This window comes from Oncorhynchus kisutch, linkage group LG27 (genome assembly GCF_002021735.2).
Source record: "Oncorhynchus kisutch isolate 150728-3 linkage group LG27, Okis_V2, whole genome shotgun sequence".
Taxonomy (NCBI): Eukaryota; Metazoa; Chordata; class Actinopteri; order Salmoniformes; family Salmonidae; genus Oncorhynchus; species Oncorhynchus kisutch.
This window is the reverse complement of record NC_034200.2, coordinates 26,057,465-26,074,405: the sequence shown is the minus strand read 5'-3', so window position 1 is coordinate 26,074,405 and position 16,941 is coordinate 26,057,465. Positions and strand designations below refer to the sequence as shown.

The following is a 16,941-nucleotide window of genomic DNA, read 5'->3' as shown; positions in this document are numbered from 1 at the left end:
ACTGGGTGTGCAGGCTCTTGACCCAACCCTGCTCAGACACACTAGTCAACTTATCAAGGCCCTGTTGAGCAGCTGATTTTTTACAATGTAGTGAGTTCGAGCAGGGCTGGAGCAAAAGCCTGCACACCCATCTCCTGGTGGATGGCCAGGGAGATATTGACAGCACAGGAGTTAGGAATCTAATAATATTTGTTTTTACTTTGTCAGAATTATATGGCTAGTAATGAATAGAGGAAAATCCTAGCAAATTTTGAGCGCTTGAGAGACTGTTTACAACCATAGTTTGCAGCAGTTGTTATACAATGCACTCTGCAGAGATTGGTGGGACAGTGTGCAGCACATCGCATCCGGAGGACACTTTGATCCAATTCTGATCGGCATAGCCTAATTGTTTGATAGTGATTTTTGCATGATTTTACATTTAATCTATAATCTTGTTAGGATGACCTTCAGAACAGTGTAGGGAATAGGATGCCATTTGTGATACAGCCCAGGCCTTCATGGGATCAATGATTCTAACAAAGACAAAGCCATCTTAAAAGCCAGGCAGTAGCCTCTCTCTCTACATCTCAGCATCCCTCTCCTCTCAATAGGATTCAAATCTGGATTGTGTAGGGAGGGTCTCTCTCCTTGGATTCTTCATCTCTATTGCAGCACACCCAAATATTGCAGTCACTATCAAAAACTCTGTTCACAACCTCCTCCTCCTCTCTCCCTATGATCAGACCCAGACATCTAGCCAGAGGAGAGAGCAGACCTGGGTTCAAATAGTATTTGAAATCTATTACATAGTTTGAGGGTTTGCTTTAGCCTGCCTAGAGTGTCAGTTGAGCAGGGATTGCCCTTTAAATTAGTTTAATTTCTCCAGACAAGCTCAATAAACAGGGCTAAAGTACTTGAAAGATCTCAAATAGTATTTGAATTCAGGTCTGGAAGAGAGCTGGGGCTTTATGAGTAGAGATGAGCCACAGCCCTGTATGCCCTGTCCTCTCTGATGTGCAGTGTTGTCTAGCAACGGGAGTCTACAGTTCAAAGGTCTTCAGTCAAATAGGTTATAATTCCCTTCCTCAACGTGTTAATGTCATAATACGGCCCAGTTTAGGGTGAGTTAACGCTCTGGAGGAGAGGGCCGGGCAGTGAACCTCCAGCGGTGGATTATTTTTAAAATATTTTTTATTTAACCAGGTAGGCTAGTTGAGAACAAGTTCTCATTTGCAACTGCGACCTGGCCAAGATAAAGCATAGCAATTTGACACATACAACAACACAGAGTTACACATGGAGTAAACAAAACATAGTCAATAATAGAGTAGAACAAAAGAAAAGAAAAAGTCTATATACAGTGAGAGCAAATGAGGTAAGTTAAGGAAATAAATAGGCCATGGTGGTGAAGTAATTACAATATAGCAATTAAACACTGGAACGGTAGATCGGCAGAAGATGAATGTGCAGGTAGAGATACTGGGGTGCAAAGGAGCAAAATAAATAAATAAATACCAGTATGGGGATGAGGTAGATAGATGGGCTGTTTACAGATAGGCTAAGTACAGGTGCAGTATTCTGTAAAATGCTCTGACAGCTGGTGCTTAAAGCTAGTGAGGGAGATATGAGTCTCCAGCTTCAGAGATTTTTGCAATTCGTTCCAGTCACGGGCAGCAGAGAACTGGAAGGAAAGACGACCAAAGGAGGAATTGGCTTTGGGGGTGACCAGTGAGATATACCTGCTGAAGCGCGTGCTACGAGTGGGTTGCTATGATGACCAGTGAGCTGAGATAAGGCGTGGCTTTACCTAGCAGAGACTTGTAGATAACCCACTGGCTACAGGTTTGGCGACGAGTATGAAGCGAGGGCCAACCAACAAGAGCGTACAGGTCGCAATGGTGGGTAGTATATGGGGCTTTGGTGACAAAACGGATGGCACTGTGATAGACTGCATCCAATTTGTTGAGTAGAGTGTTGTAGGCTATTTTATAGATGACATCACCGAAATCGAGGATCGGTAGGATGGTCAGTTTTACGAGGGCAGCATGAGTGAAGGATGCTTTGATTGAGATATAGGAAGCCGATTCTAGATTTAATTTTGGATTAGAGATGCTTAATGTGAATCTGGAAGGAGAGTTTACAGTCTAACCAGAGGTATTTGTAGTTGTCCACGTATTCTAAGTCAGAGCCGTCCAGAGTAGTGATGCTGGACGGGCGAGCAGGTGCGGGCAGCGATCGATTGAAAACATGCATTTAGTTTTACTTGCAGTTGGAGGCCACGGAAGAAGAGTTGTATGGCATTGAAGCTCGTCTGGAGGTTAGTTAACACAGTGTCCAAGGAGGGGCCAGAAGTATACAGAATGGTGTTGTCTGCGTAGAGGTGGATCAGAGAATCACCAGCAGCAAGAGCAACATCATTGATGTATACAGAAAAGAGAGTCTGCCCGAGAATTTGACCCTGTGGCACACCCATAGAGACTGTCAGAGGTCCAGACAACAGGCCCTCCGATTTGACACACTGAACTCTATCAGAGAAGTAGTTGGTAAACCAGACGAGGCAATCATTTGAGAAACCAAGGCTGTCGAGTCTACCAATAAGAATGTTGTGATTGACAGAGTCAAAAGCCTTGGCCAGGTCGATGAATATGGCTGCACAGTAATGTCTCTTATCGATGGCGGTTAAGATGTTGTTTAGAACCTTGAGCGTAGCTGAGGTGCACCCATGACCAGCTCTGAAACCAGATTGCATAGCAGAGAAGGTATGGTGGGATTCGAAATGGTCAGTAATCTGTTTGTTAACTTGGCTTTCGAAGACCTTAGAAAGACAGGGTAGGATAGATCTAGGTCTGTAGCAGTTTGGGTCTAGAGTGGCACCCCCTTTGAAGAGGGGGAGGACCACGGCAGCTTTCCAATCTTTTGGAATCTCAGACGATACGAAGGAGAGGTTGAACAGGCTAGTAATAGGGGTTGCAACAATTTTGGCAGATAATTTTAGAAAGAGAGGGTCCAGATTGTCTAGCCACATAGGTTGCATCTGAATTGGCACCCTATTCCCTATATAGGGGACTACTTTTGACCAGTGCCCTATATAGGGAATAGGGTGAGGAGTAGGGAATAGGGTACCCTTTGGTGCAGACATTGATAGAAAAAGCATCCAAACACAAACGACTGGTGATTGGTGTAAATGTGGGTCGGCAGGCTTCAGTGTTACATGGTCAGTGGTGGTGTGTGGAGTGAACCTAGGCAGTCCACAGGAGAACTCAAACCAAATGTGTTTTTAGCTGGATGGATCCAGAAGTGATGAGACAAGAGGAAATCATGTCAGAAGTACATAATGAGGCCAGTGGCATGAAAGAAAGGTGTGTATGAAGCAGATACAACAGCTAGGACATTGGAAATGCAAATGTTGAAGCCACTTTGTTTTTGTTTTTTAGGATGGATCAAAAACAAGTGGATTCAAAACACATAAAACCATGAACATAGTAGGGTAATAAAATTGCTGTTGTTCCACCAGCCTAGCGTGTCAGTGGAATAGGCCTTCAGACAGTGACCCCAGAGGGAAACCACTATTATTGCACGAATAAGGACTCTGTCAGCCTGGAGCCAGATATAAGAGGAGAGATGATTACATCTTTCTGTCAGACATCAGACAGGGTCAACACTGGGCAGCACAGATGGCCATCTAACTGTCCCTGAATGACCAGAACGTATTCTGTGCTGTGTGTGTGTGTGTGTGTGTGTGTGTGTGTGTGTGTGTGTGTGTGTACACGCCACACTGAGCCAAAGGTTCTTTGATAATCAGATGTTTGTTGGGTTCAGATGCATTATCCAACCCCCAGAGGAGTTCTGTCTCTCTGGGTAGGGTCCTGCACTGAACAGTAAGCCACATTATTCACAAATGGAGCAGCCTTCAAATGAAATGACAAGATAGAAAATCCATGGGCACTTTGAGGGAATACATACCGTAATGGTATTCCACCCTTTTGTTTCAGTGGGGCTTTAGCATCCATCCCTTAAGCCTACATTTCATTAGGATAATAAAATAATTTAGGTAAACTATACTCATCTCAGTATTCCATACATTTCAATAAAGTCTAAATTAAATACATAATACAAAAGATTGCTGTCTGCGATGTCCTAATTTTGCTGGCTATTACTCAAAGCACCAGTCCTATAACATGATCATCCCAGCATGAAAACAGACAGACACAGATACAGTAAACAGATTTGAGGCTTATCATATGTTAGTAGGGAAGGATAGGAGATGCAGGTAGCATCCTAAATAGCACCCTAATCCCTATATAGTGCCACTACTGGTCAAAAGTAGTGCACTGTATAGGGAATAGTGTGCCATTTACCACAAATCGCACTTATTCAACCGACTGACATTGTCACCCATCCCACTCACATTCACACAACCTTCTTTTCAGCTTTAAACCTTGGCGTTGTCAAGGTAAATAAGAGCTTCAAAACCTTTTTAGGACTGGAACTAAGCTGTATAAAACACCAACAACCTAGCCAGAACAGTGAAGACAAAGACAATGGCCACAGAGGTATACTCTCCCACATTCAGACAGGATTAGAGCTGCACAATTCCAGTAACTTTTCCCAAATTTCCAGGTTCTCTCTAAATGGTAATCAGGAGAGAATCAGCAGGAAATCCAAAACCCTCCAACCAGGATTTCTGGGAAACCTAGGTATTTTGGGAAAGTAAGCTGGATTTTGCAAACCTAGACAGGATTTCTATAGAACCATAGTGTCCAGTCCTGCCTCCCCAGAGGTTGTTGGCCAAGAAGGATCCCTGGATTAGGCAGAAAACAGAAAGGCATGTCTCCCCTATAGATTAACTAAGGGATGACTCTGTCACAGAAGTTCAGATGGGAGATGACAGTAGCTGATTGTTAAATTCTGCAGCCACATATTTAAACAGTCACTGATATTACCAAATACAGCACACGATGGTTTACTGAGTAAAGAGTAACGACTCTGTAATAAACTGTTAATTACAGTAACGGGTCCAAGAGTACATCAGCTATACATTCTGTCTGAGTCCCAAATGCCACCAGTACTTCAAATATATTGCCCTACTTTTGACCAGACCCCATAGGGCACGGCAAAAGTAGTGCACTATATTGGAAATAGGGTGCCATTTGGAACGTTCCTATATACCAGACTTGATCATGTCTATCTGCTGATTATCTATCAGAGGTCAAACGTTGGATTATAGTTTATCAAATGAACGTATCATTTTAAATGACAGATGAGGTTTGTGTGTAGTGTCTACAGCTTATTCAGCCTGCTGTTTTAGTAACACTATTTCAACCACAGTGACTTTCTCTCAACACATTCTTACCGATTTCACGGTTTCTCTTAACAGTTTGGTTTTCCACAACACCCATTCTTTCCCCATCATTGTAGGTGGTAGAATCTGTGGTGTGTATGTGTGTGTGTGAGAGAGAGAGAGACTCGAGGGACTCCTGTTGGGTATCTGAAAGCCCTCTGTCTGAATAAAGGGGGATTACCTGTGTGTTTACCCACGTTTTATGTGGGAATTAATTGCCCTCGGACGCACGCGCACACAGCCCCACCCCCGAGTGGTCCCACATTCAACTGCCTTTTCTATTCATCTGCAAAGCTGAGCAGACGGATCAAGGTTGAAGTGACCCCCCGTGGTGTGATGTTACTCACTCTAGGGCCTTATCAGGCTCCCAGAACCTCATTATACATCCCAAATGTCACTAGTGCACTACTTTAGACCAGACACTATATAGGGAATAGGGTGCCATTTGTGACTGCCTCTCAGATGCTGCTTGGCTAGCTGTTTTATATAATGCTTCGGGTGTGTTTGTGACTGCCTCTCAGATGCTGCTTGGCTAGCTGTTTCATATAATACTTCGGGTGTGTTTGTGACTGCCTCTCAGATGCTGCTTGGCTAGCTGTTTCATATAATACTTCGGGTGTGTTTGTGACTGCCTCTCAGATGCTGCTTGGCTAGCTGTTTCATATAATACTTCGGGTGTGTTTGTGACTGCCTCTCAGATGCTGCTTGGCTAGCTGTTTCATATAATACTTCGGGTGTGTTTGTGACTCGATGTGACCACTCCTGTATGTCGCTTTGCTCCGACGGAGTTTTCTTACAGGCCTAACTGAACACAATAGAGCAGATTCAATAATAACAGAGAAGGGGAATCAAATCACATAAGATCCCAGAGGGAGCATTCAACCAGGTTCTCTATTCTCCTGGAGGGGGATGACACAATACAGACACAGGAGATAATTCACTAGTTTAAACTCCATCATGTGATGGAACACTGCATTTCAGGCATTCACGATATATACACCAATGAAAGCCCACCTCTCTTGAACACATTAAAGGGGCAAACAGGGATTGGAATATCCTTTTTTGGACAGGGGATATTTTTGATCTCATGGATGGTCTATGAATTTGAGAGTTGTTACATTACTTCAGCCCAGTTCCTCAGCTGTTTACCAAAAACATGTTGGGTGACCGCTTTGTTGCTGTTTAAATCCCAGAATTCTCCCAGTGTTCTGTGCTTCTCACTAAAGTAGACTACATTGTTATGGCCAACACAGTTGTTGCCAAGTACATAATTGCATTTTCAGTCTATTTGGGGGCTTAGGACTTACAAGGTTATGACAAATGTTACCAGATGTCAAATTTGAACTCAAGACCTTGTGAAATATACACAGTAATTGTGGGAAAAGGTTACTGAGATAAGTTTGGGCTTTGCACAATATTTTTTTTGGCAGACGGAGGGGGCAAGTAGGACCAACCACAATATCCAGGAGAGGTTATGCAATTTGGCAGAGGACCATGAAGGACTAGCTCACAGAGAGAGAATATTCTTACCTTACAGCTACAGTACCACCAATACAATAAATATAGGACCCGTACCAAAATAACAATTACTGCACAACAAACAGAGTAATTTCAACATAAATTATTTTCTTTCACTAACTCTATAAATCCTTTACCAGGCAGCCCATACTAGCCCAGCCATGTTGCAGTTCCATACTGTAGGCTAATACACAGTACCGATGCCTATGAACTCCACAGAAAGCTCTATGCTGTTTCAACTATGTTGCACCAGTATGGTTGCGTCTCAAATGGAACCATATTCCCTATATAGTGCACTACTGTTGACAAGGCCCTGGTCGGAAGTAGTGCACTATATAGGAAATAGGGTGCCATTTAAGACTCCGCCTGTCACAACAATATGATTGAGCTGACAGAAGTCAGTCATGGTTCTCAGGGTGGAGGAAATGGCTGACTTCTCCTCTGGGTTTCATGAAGCTCCCGGCAGACTAATTTTACGCTGCACAGTTAAATTGAAAGTTCTGATGGTCCGCAGTTTTGCAAGCAACTACTGTAGGCAATTAGAAAATGAATTCCACTGCATGTTTATGCAGCTGCAGGTTTGTTTTCCTTCTCTGCCAAGCAGACAAAAAGGGCAATGGGTGATGTTCCAGCTCTAAGAGGAATGAAAGAGGGAGGAGACTAGTCCCCAAACGGCACTATTCTGGCTTTCATATTCGGAGACAAACAAGGGCAGTTGAGAAAGCACATCACCCCTCACATACAGGGTATGACTGTCCAATGTCCACCATTATCATAGTAACACATACCGTAGGTCTTAGTGCCATGGACATGAGTAGATATTATATTGTGGGTCACATATCAATAATTAAATCAGTCTCTCAATCATAGCATTAGCCCTGAACTACATAGTAGAAGTCAGGGTTTTTTACTCTATCAAAAAAGGGCTTAGTAGGTGGGCGTGGCAATGGGCGCGGTCGGCCCGGTGGAATTTTAGATAACATTTTTAGAGGCCCCCACATTGTCGGTGTAGAGAATTTCCCGGAATTCTACACCTTTCTCCATGGAGCTGAATCGTTGTGGTGCATCATGAACACAAACATGAAGTCCTTGACTGTTTATTGAACAAGTGCTCTATGATTTTGCTAGTCTCGTTCAACAGCAGCAGTGCATGGTAATGCTATTCACTTCTTCACACATCCTCGCTCTAGAACTACAGGTAACTGCCAAAATAAAGGAAACACTTGAGTAAATGAGGGATACAAAGTATATTGAAAGCAGGTGCTTCCACACAGCTGTGATTCCTAAGGTAATTAACATCCCATCATGCTTAGGGTCATGTATAAAAATGCTGGGTAGGCCATTCTTTTGTGTACCATGGCTATGCCCCCATAGGATGACAATGCCCCCATCCACAAGTGATCACTGAATGGTTTAATTAGCATGAAAATGATGTAAACCATATGCCATAGCCGTCTGTCACCTGATCTCAACCCAACTGAACACTTATAGAAGATTCTGGAGCGGTGCCTGAGACAGCGTTTTCTCATGGAATAATGGTATCGCATCCCTCCAATAAGAGTTCCAGACACTTGTAGAATCTGTGCCAAGGTGTATTGAAACTGTTCTGGCTCAACACCCAATTAAGACACTATGTTTCCTTTATTTTGGCATTTACCTGTATAAAGGAACACTAACACTGTGGCAGCACAATAATTTACAAATCAATACTACATGCAGTATTAATAATATACACACTGCTGTGAGTATAGGAACATGTGAAATAACACCCTGTATTCTCTTTGGCTAGAGAAATCACATAATTCATTATGTAATACGCTTCAGGCCATACAGACTTACAATTTAATACTGGTTCTGCGTCCCAAATGGCACTGTAATATTGGGTCAGCGTCCCAAATGGTATCATATTCCCGATGTAGTGCACAAAAGTTCTGCACAATAGGGCACCATTTGGGACGCAGGCACGGACTACTGCTGTAGACAGAGGGCACACAGGCTTATGGTTTCTCATAGCTTCATGTGTGATGTACAGTACTGTCACTGGTACATTGAGTATGAATGAATACATGGTAGGAATACAGATCATTGATGTACGATGATGTTGGAGTATTGTTGTAAAACCAATCTGGGACAATTAAGTTGAAGTTGGTAAAATTAAAATATCTTCCATTCCACAAGAGTCTGGGGAATGGTGTGAGATGATTGACAGATGCCAATCCCAAAGGAAAGTAAACCGGATCAGCCTGAGGACCAGACTTCGATTCTGAGTCACAAACGGTTTATCTACAGTCCTAAACCAGCACTATATTCCCAATATAGTGCACTACTTTTGACCAGGGCCTATAAAAGTAAAAGCGCAGCTATGTAGGAAATAGGGTGCCATTTGGGATGCATTTTATGAACATACAACAGGAGTGAGTAAGTGAAAATGTAGAAATGTTGCCTCCCTTTCCCCCTAGGACCAAGGTAATCACCAGTGAGTCCCTGTCAGTAGAGTGGTGATATTTAACTGCCTTTCATTCCTGTGGTTATTTTCCTGGGGTGAGGTGTGTTGACTGGACTAAGACACTTCAGTGCAACAGTGTTTGGCCTAGCGTTACCTAGGCACAGCAAGATACTATTTTACCTATAAAGGAATGAGTTCTTCAACATCACCAGGGCTTGAATGATGGTCTTTAGCGCGATGAATTGGTCCATAAAAACAATGTACCAGGCAGAAGTGCTAGTTAATAGTAATAGTAATTCTTGATAGTGGTATTTATAGTGGTATTACTACCTCTCTTCATCAGCCCCGGGTTCAAAGACAAACCCTGCCCATCTGCCACTCCTGGCAGGATTGAGCAAATGGCCAAAGTATTTAAACCCAGTTCTGCCCCTCATAGCGTAGGACCGACCCTCGGCCCCCTACCTGTCGGCGGAGGGAGGGCGTCCGTTTGCGTTGCGGGCCTTGCCGAATTGTGTGTAGAGGGAGGAGTCTTGGTGGTGGTGGTCGTTGTCTCGGGGGCTCTGGGGACGGCTGTGACCGCTGCCCAGGGATGTGTCCAGGGGCCCGATGCCGGCATAGGGGTGCTCCTCGTCTCGGCTCAGGTTGATGTCCAGGATCTCAGCGTAGTCCCTCTCCCGTGCCTGCCGCTCCCGCAGCTCCCGGGTCTTAAGCTGGATCCTGGAGGAAAGGAGACACGGAATGTTTCTTTATGGATTCAAAAGGAAAACCGTGGATGACACCCTATTGAAATCAAATGTAATTGACACATGCACTGAAAGCAACAGGTGTAGACTTGACTGTGAAATGCTTACTTACGGGCCCTTTCCAGACAATGCCAAATTAAGACTGCACTGAAGATAGGAAACACTGTCACCACTGATAAATCCACCATAATTGAGAATTTCAATAAGCATTTTTCTACGGCTGGCCATGCTTTCCACCTGGCTACTCCTACCCCGGACAACAGCACTGCACCCCCAACAGCAACTCGCCCAAGCCTTCCCCATTTCTCCTTCTCCCAAATCCATTCAGCTGATGTTCTGAAAGAGCTGCAAAATCTGGACCCCTACAAATCAGCCGGGCTAGACAATATGGACCCTTTCTTTCTAAAATTATCTGCCGAAATTGTTGCCACCCCTATTACTAGCCTGTTCAACCTCTCTTTCGTGTCGTCTGAGATTCCCAAAGATTGGAAAGCAGCTGCGGTCATCCCCCTCTTCAAAGGGGGGGACACTCTTGACCCAAACTGCTACAGACCTATATCTATCCTACCGTGCCTTTCTAAGGTCTTCGAAAGCCAAGTCAACAAACAGATTACCGACCATTTCGAATCTCACCATACCTTCTCTGCTATGCAATCTGGTTTCAGAGCTGGTCATGGGTGCACCTCAGCCACGCTCAAGGTCCTAAACGATATCTTAACCGCCATCGATAAGAAACATTACTGTGCAGCCGTATTCATTGATCTGGCCAAGGCTTTCGACTCTGTCAATCACCATATCCTCATCGGCAGACTCGACAGCCTTGGTTTCTCAAATGATTGCCTCGCCTGGTTCACCAACTACTTCTCTGATAGAGTTCAGTGTGTCAAATCGGAGGGTCTGCTGTCCGGACCTCTGGCAGTCTCTATGGGGGTGCCACAGGGTTCAATTCTTGGACCGACTCTCTTCTCTGTATACATCAATGAGGTCGCTCTTGCTGCTGGTGAGTCCCTGATCCACCTCTACGCAGACGACACCATTCTGTATACTTCCGGCCCTTCTTTGGACACTGTGTTAACAACCCTCCAGGCAAGCTTCAATGCCATACAACTCTCCTTCCGTGGCCTCCAATTGCTCTTAAATACAAGTAAAACTAAATGCATGCTCTTCAACCGATCGCTACCCGCACCTACCCGCCTGTCCAACATCACTACTCTGGACGGCTCTGACTTAGAATACGTGGACAACTACAAATACTTAGGTGTCTGGTTAGACTGTAAACTCTCCTTCCAGACCCATATCAAACATCTCCAATCCAAAGTTAAATCTAGAATTGGCTTCCTATTTCGCAACAAAGCATCCTTCACTCATGCTGCCAAACATACCCTTGTAAAACTGACCATCCTACCAATCCTCGACTTTGGCGATGTCATTTACAAAATAGCCTCCAATACCTTACTCAACAAATTGGATGCAGTCTATCACAGTGCAATCCGTTTTATCACCAAAGCCCCATATACTACCCACCATTGCGACCTGTACGCTCTCGTTGGCTGGCCCTCGCTTCATACTCGTCGCCAAACCCACTGGCTCCATGTCATCTACAAGACCCTGCTAGGTAAAGTCCCCCCTTATCTCAGCTCGCTGGTCACCATAGCATCTCCCACCTGTAGCACACGCTCCAGCAGGTATATCTCTCTAGTCACCCCCAAAACCAATTCTTTCTTTGGCCGCCTCTCCTTCCAGTTCTCTTCTGCCAATGACTGGAACGAACTACAAAAATCTCTGAAACTGGAAACACTTATCTCCCTCACTAGCTTTAAGCACCAACTGTCAGAGCAGCTCACAGATTACTGCACCTGTACATAGCCCACCTATAATTTAGCCCAAACAACTACCTCTTTCCCAACTGTATTTAATTTTAATTAATTAATTTATTTTGCTCCTTTGCACCCCATTATTTTTTTATTTCTACTTTGCACATTCTTCCATTGCAAAACTACCATTCCAGTATTTTACTTGCTATATTGTATTTACTTTGCCATCATGGCCTTTTTTGCCTTTACCTCCCTTCTCACCTCATTTGCTCACATTGTATATAGACTTGTTTATACTGCATTATTGACTGTATGTTTGTTTTTACTCCATGTGTAACTCTGTGTCGTTTTATCTGTCGAACTGCTTTGCTTTATCTTGGCCAGGTCGCAATTGTAAATGAGAACTTGTTCTCAACTTGCCTACCTGGTTAAATAAAGGTAAAATAAATAAATAAATAAAAGACAATGCAAAATTAAAAAGAACATTTGCACAAAAGGAAATAGTAACAATAAAATAATGAGGCTATATACAGAGTATACCAAACATTTGCACCCCCCTTTTGCCCTCAGAACAGCCTCAATTCGTCGGGGCATGGACTCTACAAGGTGTCAAAAGCATTCTACAGTGAAGCTGGCCTATGTTGACTTCAATACTTGCCACAGTTGTGTCAAGTGGGCTGAATGTCCTTTGGGTAGTGGACCATTCTTGAAACACACGGGAAACGGTTGTGCTTGAAAAACCCAGAAGCATTGCAGTTCTTGACACAAACCTACTACAATACCCCTTTAAAAGGCTCTTTTGTCTTACCCATTCACCCTCTGAATGGCACACATATCTCAATTGTCTCAAGGCTTTAAAATCCTTCTTTAACCTGTCTCCTCCCCTTCATCTACACTGATTGAAGTGGATTTTAAGTGACATCAACAAGGGACCAAAGCTTTCACCTGATCAGTCTATATGTCATGGCAAGAACAGTTCTTCATTTTTTTATATACTCAGTGTACAAGGACTTCCAGTACAGTCAATGTGCTTAGGTACAAGGTAGCTGAGGTAATTGAGGTAATATGTATATGTAGGTAGGGGTAAAAGTGACGAGGCAATCATGATAGAAGATTATAAACAGCGTTGCAGCAGCATGTGTAAACATTGTGAAAGAGTTTAAAAGTTTGTCTGTGGGGAGTCAATATGCATGTGTATGTTTTGTGTGTATAAGCATATGTAGTATCTATGTAGACTGTGTGACTGTAGAATGTGTGACTGTGTGGGTAGAGTCCAGTGAGAGTGCATAGAGCCAGTGCAAAATATATAATATATGCAAATAGCCTGGGAAGCCATTTGATTAGCTGTTCAGTGGTCTTATGGCTTGGGGGTAGAAGCTGTTCAGGAGCCTTTTTTTGTCCCGGATACCGCCGAGCGGTATCATAAAGAAAAGTCTATGACTTTGGTGGCTGGAGTCTGACAATTTTTAGGGCCTTCCTCTGACACTGCCTGGCATATAGGTCCTGGGTGGCAGGGAGCTCGGCCCCAGTGATGTACTTGGCCGTACACACTAACCTATGTAGCGCCTTGCGGTCGGATGCCAAGCAGTCGCAATATCAAGCGGTGATGCAGCCAGTCAAGATTCTCTCAATTGTGCAGGTGTATAACTTTGAGGATCTGAGGGCCCATGCCAAATCTTTTCAGCCTCTTGAGGGGGAAGAAGCATTGTCGTGCCTTCTTCATGACTGCGTTGGTGTGTTTGGACCATGATGGGTCCTTCGTGATTTGGACACTCGACCCGCTCCACTACAGCGCTGTCAATGTGAGTGCGGGCGTGCTCAGACCTAATTTCCTGTAGTCCACGTTCATCTCTCGTCTTACTGACATTGAGGGAGAGGTTGTTTTCGTGGCACCACACTTCCAGGTCTCATCGTCGTTGTGGATCAGGCCTACCACTGTTGTGACATTGGCCAAGGTAATTATAAGTTGTGTGCGGCCACGCGGTCGTGGGTAAACAGGGAGTAAAGGAGGGGACTAAGCACACATCCCTGAGGAGCCCCTGTGTGGCAGAAGCACTGTTGCCTACCCTCACCAAATGGCCCCTCAGGAAGTCCAGGATCCAGTTACAGAGGGAGGTGTTAAATCCTTAGCTTAGTGATGAGCTTGGAGGGCACTATGTTGTTGAACGCTGAGCTGTAGTCAATGAACAGCATTCTTACAAAGTTGTTCCTTTTGTCCGGGTGGCAAAGGGCAGTGTGGAGTGCAATAGCGATTGCGTAATCTGTGTATCTGTTGGGGTGGTATGCAAATTGGAGCGGTTCAAGCGTGTCTGGGACGATGGTGTTGATGTGAGCCAGGACCTGCCTTTCAAAGCATTTCATGGCTATAGATATGAGTTTCTACGGGGAGATAGTATTTAGACCGGCTACCTTGGCATTCTTGGGTACAGGGACTATGCTTGGTCTGCTTGAAATATGTAGGTATTACAGACTGGGTCAGTGAGAGGTTGAAAATGTCATTTGCCAGCTGGTCGGCGTATGCTCTGAGTACGCAGTTAACCTGTTTAAAGGTCTTACACTCTATCGGCTACGGAGAGCGTGATCACAGTCATCCGGAACAGCTAGTGCTCTTATGCATGGTTCAGTGTTGCTTGCCTCAAAGCGAGCATTGAAGGAATTTAGCTCGTCTGGTAGGCTTCCCCCTATATAGTGTACAGCTTTTGACCAGAGCCATAATACAGTGAATAGGGTGCATTTGAGACAAACATTTTTACATCCTTATTGTAAAAGGCGGCTGCACCTTCTTTCTATAACACTTATGTAATTTTAAACCCCCGTGTAAACTTTCCACTGCTGCAGTGAAATAGTTCGAAATTCTGTGACGGTCTGAGTAGGCTACCTTGGGAAGGGTGGAGAAGCAGAAACTTTAACCTAATCAATGTCTGATCTGTAATGGCAGTTCCTTTCCCAAGGATCAGTTGGGATTTGCAAATCCGCCGGTAAAACACATATTGATTGGTCAAGGCCAGAGGCTAGAGAAAATCCACCTCTAATTGACTGTCTGTATGAATTTACTCCTCAGGTGAGGTTCAGGGCCTTCTCTTCACAGCTAGACAGAAAAACAGAATTGTTTAGTGCGTCCTAAATGGCACCATATTCCCAATGTAGTGCACTAGGCCTGGTCAACAGTAGTGCACAATATAGGGAATACGGTACCATTTGGGACACCGACAAGCTTCTGTCTGGTGAATCAACTGTCCGGAATATATTATGTATACATCTAATCCCACTTTCCTTTCATTCAGTATGTTTTATCATTATTGTGTACCTTTTACCACCAAGCAAAGGTGTAAAGTACTTAAGGAGTATCTGAACTTGACTATTTATATTTGACAACATTTACTCTAATTCCTAAAGAAAATATACTTATTGCTCCATACATTTTTCCTGACACCCAAAGTACTCGTTACATTTTGAACACTTGGCAGGACAGGAAAATGGTCCAATTCACACATCCCTGATCACCTGTACGTCCTCTGATCTGACGGACTCACTAAACACACATGCTTTGTTTGTAAATTATGGCAGTGTTGGAGTGTGCCCCTGGCTATCCTTAAATCAAAAATTAAAACACAAGTGCCGTCTCGTTTGGTTAATAAGGAATTTGACATTTTTTATACAGAAGTATATTTTAGCAATGAGGTTCACATTTGATACTTAAATCGGTAGGCAACTTTTTGGGCGATCAGACAAAATTCCCAGAGCAATGCGAGTTATAGATGTTTTCAAGTAGTGATCAAAGTCTAAGAAGGGGTAGATCTGTTCTATGTGCACTATTTCTATGCTTCCCGTTCTTTAGTTTAGCGTATTTTACTTTTGGTTTTGTACACCAGCTTCAAAACAGCTAAAACAACAACATTTTTGGTTATTGAAAATATATTTCACAGTGATTGATGGTACAATGATTCTCCACACTATACTAGCTTATTTTGTAACAAACTGAAAATTAGCTAACTATTAGAGTTCTAGTAACCAGAATATGGCAGAACTATTTCTACTTAGCGCAACTAGGTATATTTAAAACCTAATACTTTTACTCAAGTAGTATTTTACTGGGTGACTTACTCGAGTCATTTTCTATAAAAAGTATGTCTACTTTTCCTCAAGTACGCCAATTGGATACTTTTCCCACTGCTGTCACCAAGGGACATCACATTATTGTTACACAGTGAACACAATGGAACATTGTTCTGTGTGGAAAATGAGGAAAGGCCTCTCACCAACCCTGGTTCTTATGCCATCTACTACCCCCTCCTTCCCTAGTGTAGAACCCATTATAGCTCCTAGCCACCTACTCTTTGCCAAGTAGAGATATTTCCATCTCTCATCAGGACCAATCATTAAGACCTGGGAGGGTTTCCTCACAGAAACATGTCAGGGCTGAGGCCATTGTTTGGTCCTACGATTAACTCAGTCCTTCTTTCTGGCTGGCCCACTTGGATAGAGGCTCAGGATTATGACATGTGTTGGCACTTGCTATTCTCAAGATAGAATATCTCATCTGAATGGATTGGGGAACAATTAGCATTTTTGTAGTACAGGGTAAACAGAGCAATTTGAGGAAGACGATTCAGCTGTAGTGGTTCTTTTAGAAGATGTAGGGATTGAGATTGTACAGGGCAGCTGCTGTTGTAAGGAGACAAATTCATTCCGTCGGTCTAGCTAGCCTGATTAGAACATAGCATTGGTGACCCCTTTACCTCCCTTCCATGGAAAGGCTTCTGAGGGAGCAGATTGCCATGTCTGCCCTCATCAGCAGCACAGTGTTTCCCATCACTAGCTTACTACACTCGCAACACAAACCTTGTTTTCTCCAGGTTTAAAGAAAGATCTCTCAAGGGCCTGTTTCCTTCTGGTAATGTAGATATTCGCTGAGTCTACAAACAAGCTTTAGAGTGTCTTCACTCAGGGCAGGCTACAGTGCTAATGTGTTATTAGAGGACTTTGTTTTCTAAAAAAAATCCTAAACATAATATTATTCAAAAGATTGCTTAGTCTATTCATCTCAGCGACTGCCTAGAATATGTGATGAGCTCTTTTTGAGCTCATCAGGGAAAT

The 16,941-nt window shown here is 43.6% G+C and overlaps 1 protein-coding gene across 5 annotated transcripts in view; it reads right to left on the bottom strand.

Moving 5' to 3' along the window:
* The window catches only part of LOC109871558 (partitioning defective 3 homolog), a 217,153-nt gene that overhangs the window by 43,081 nt on the left and 157,131 nt on the right, over positions 1–16,941 (bottom strand). For all 5 annotated transcript variants that reach the window (XM_031806547.1, XM_031806546.1, XM_031806544.1 and 2 more), the window contains one exon: positions 9,750–10,004. In XM_031806547.1, the coding sequence (XP_031662407.1) occupies positions 9,750–10,004 (255 nt within the window). The remainder of the gene's footprint in view (positions 1–9,749; positions 10,005–16,941) is intronic.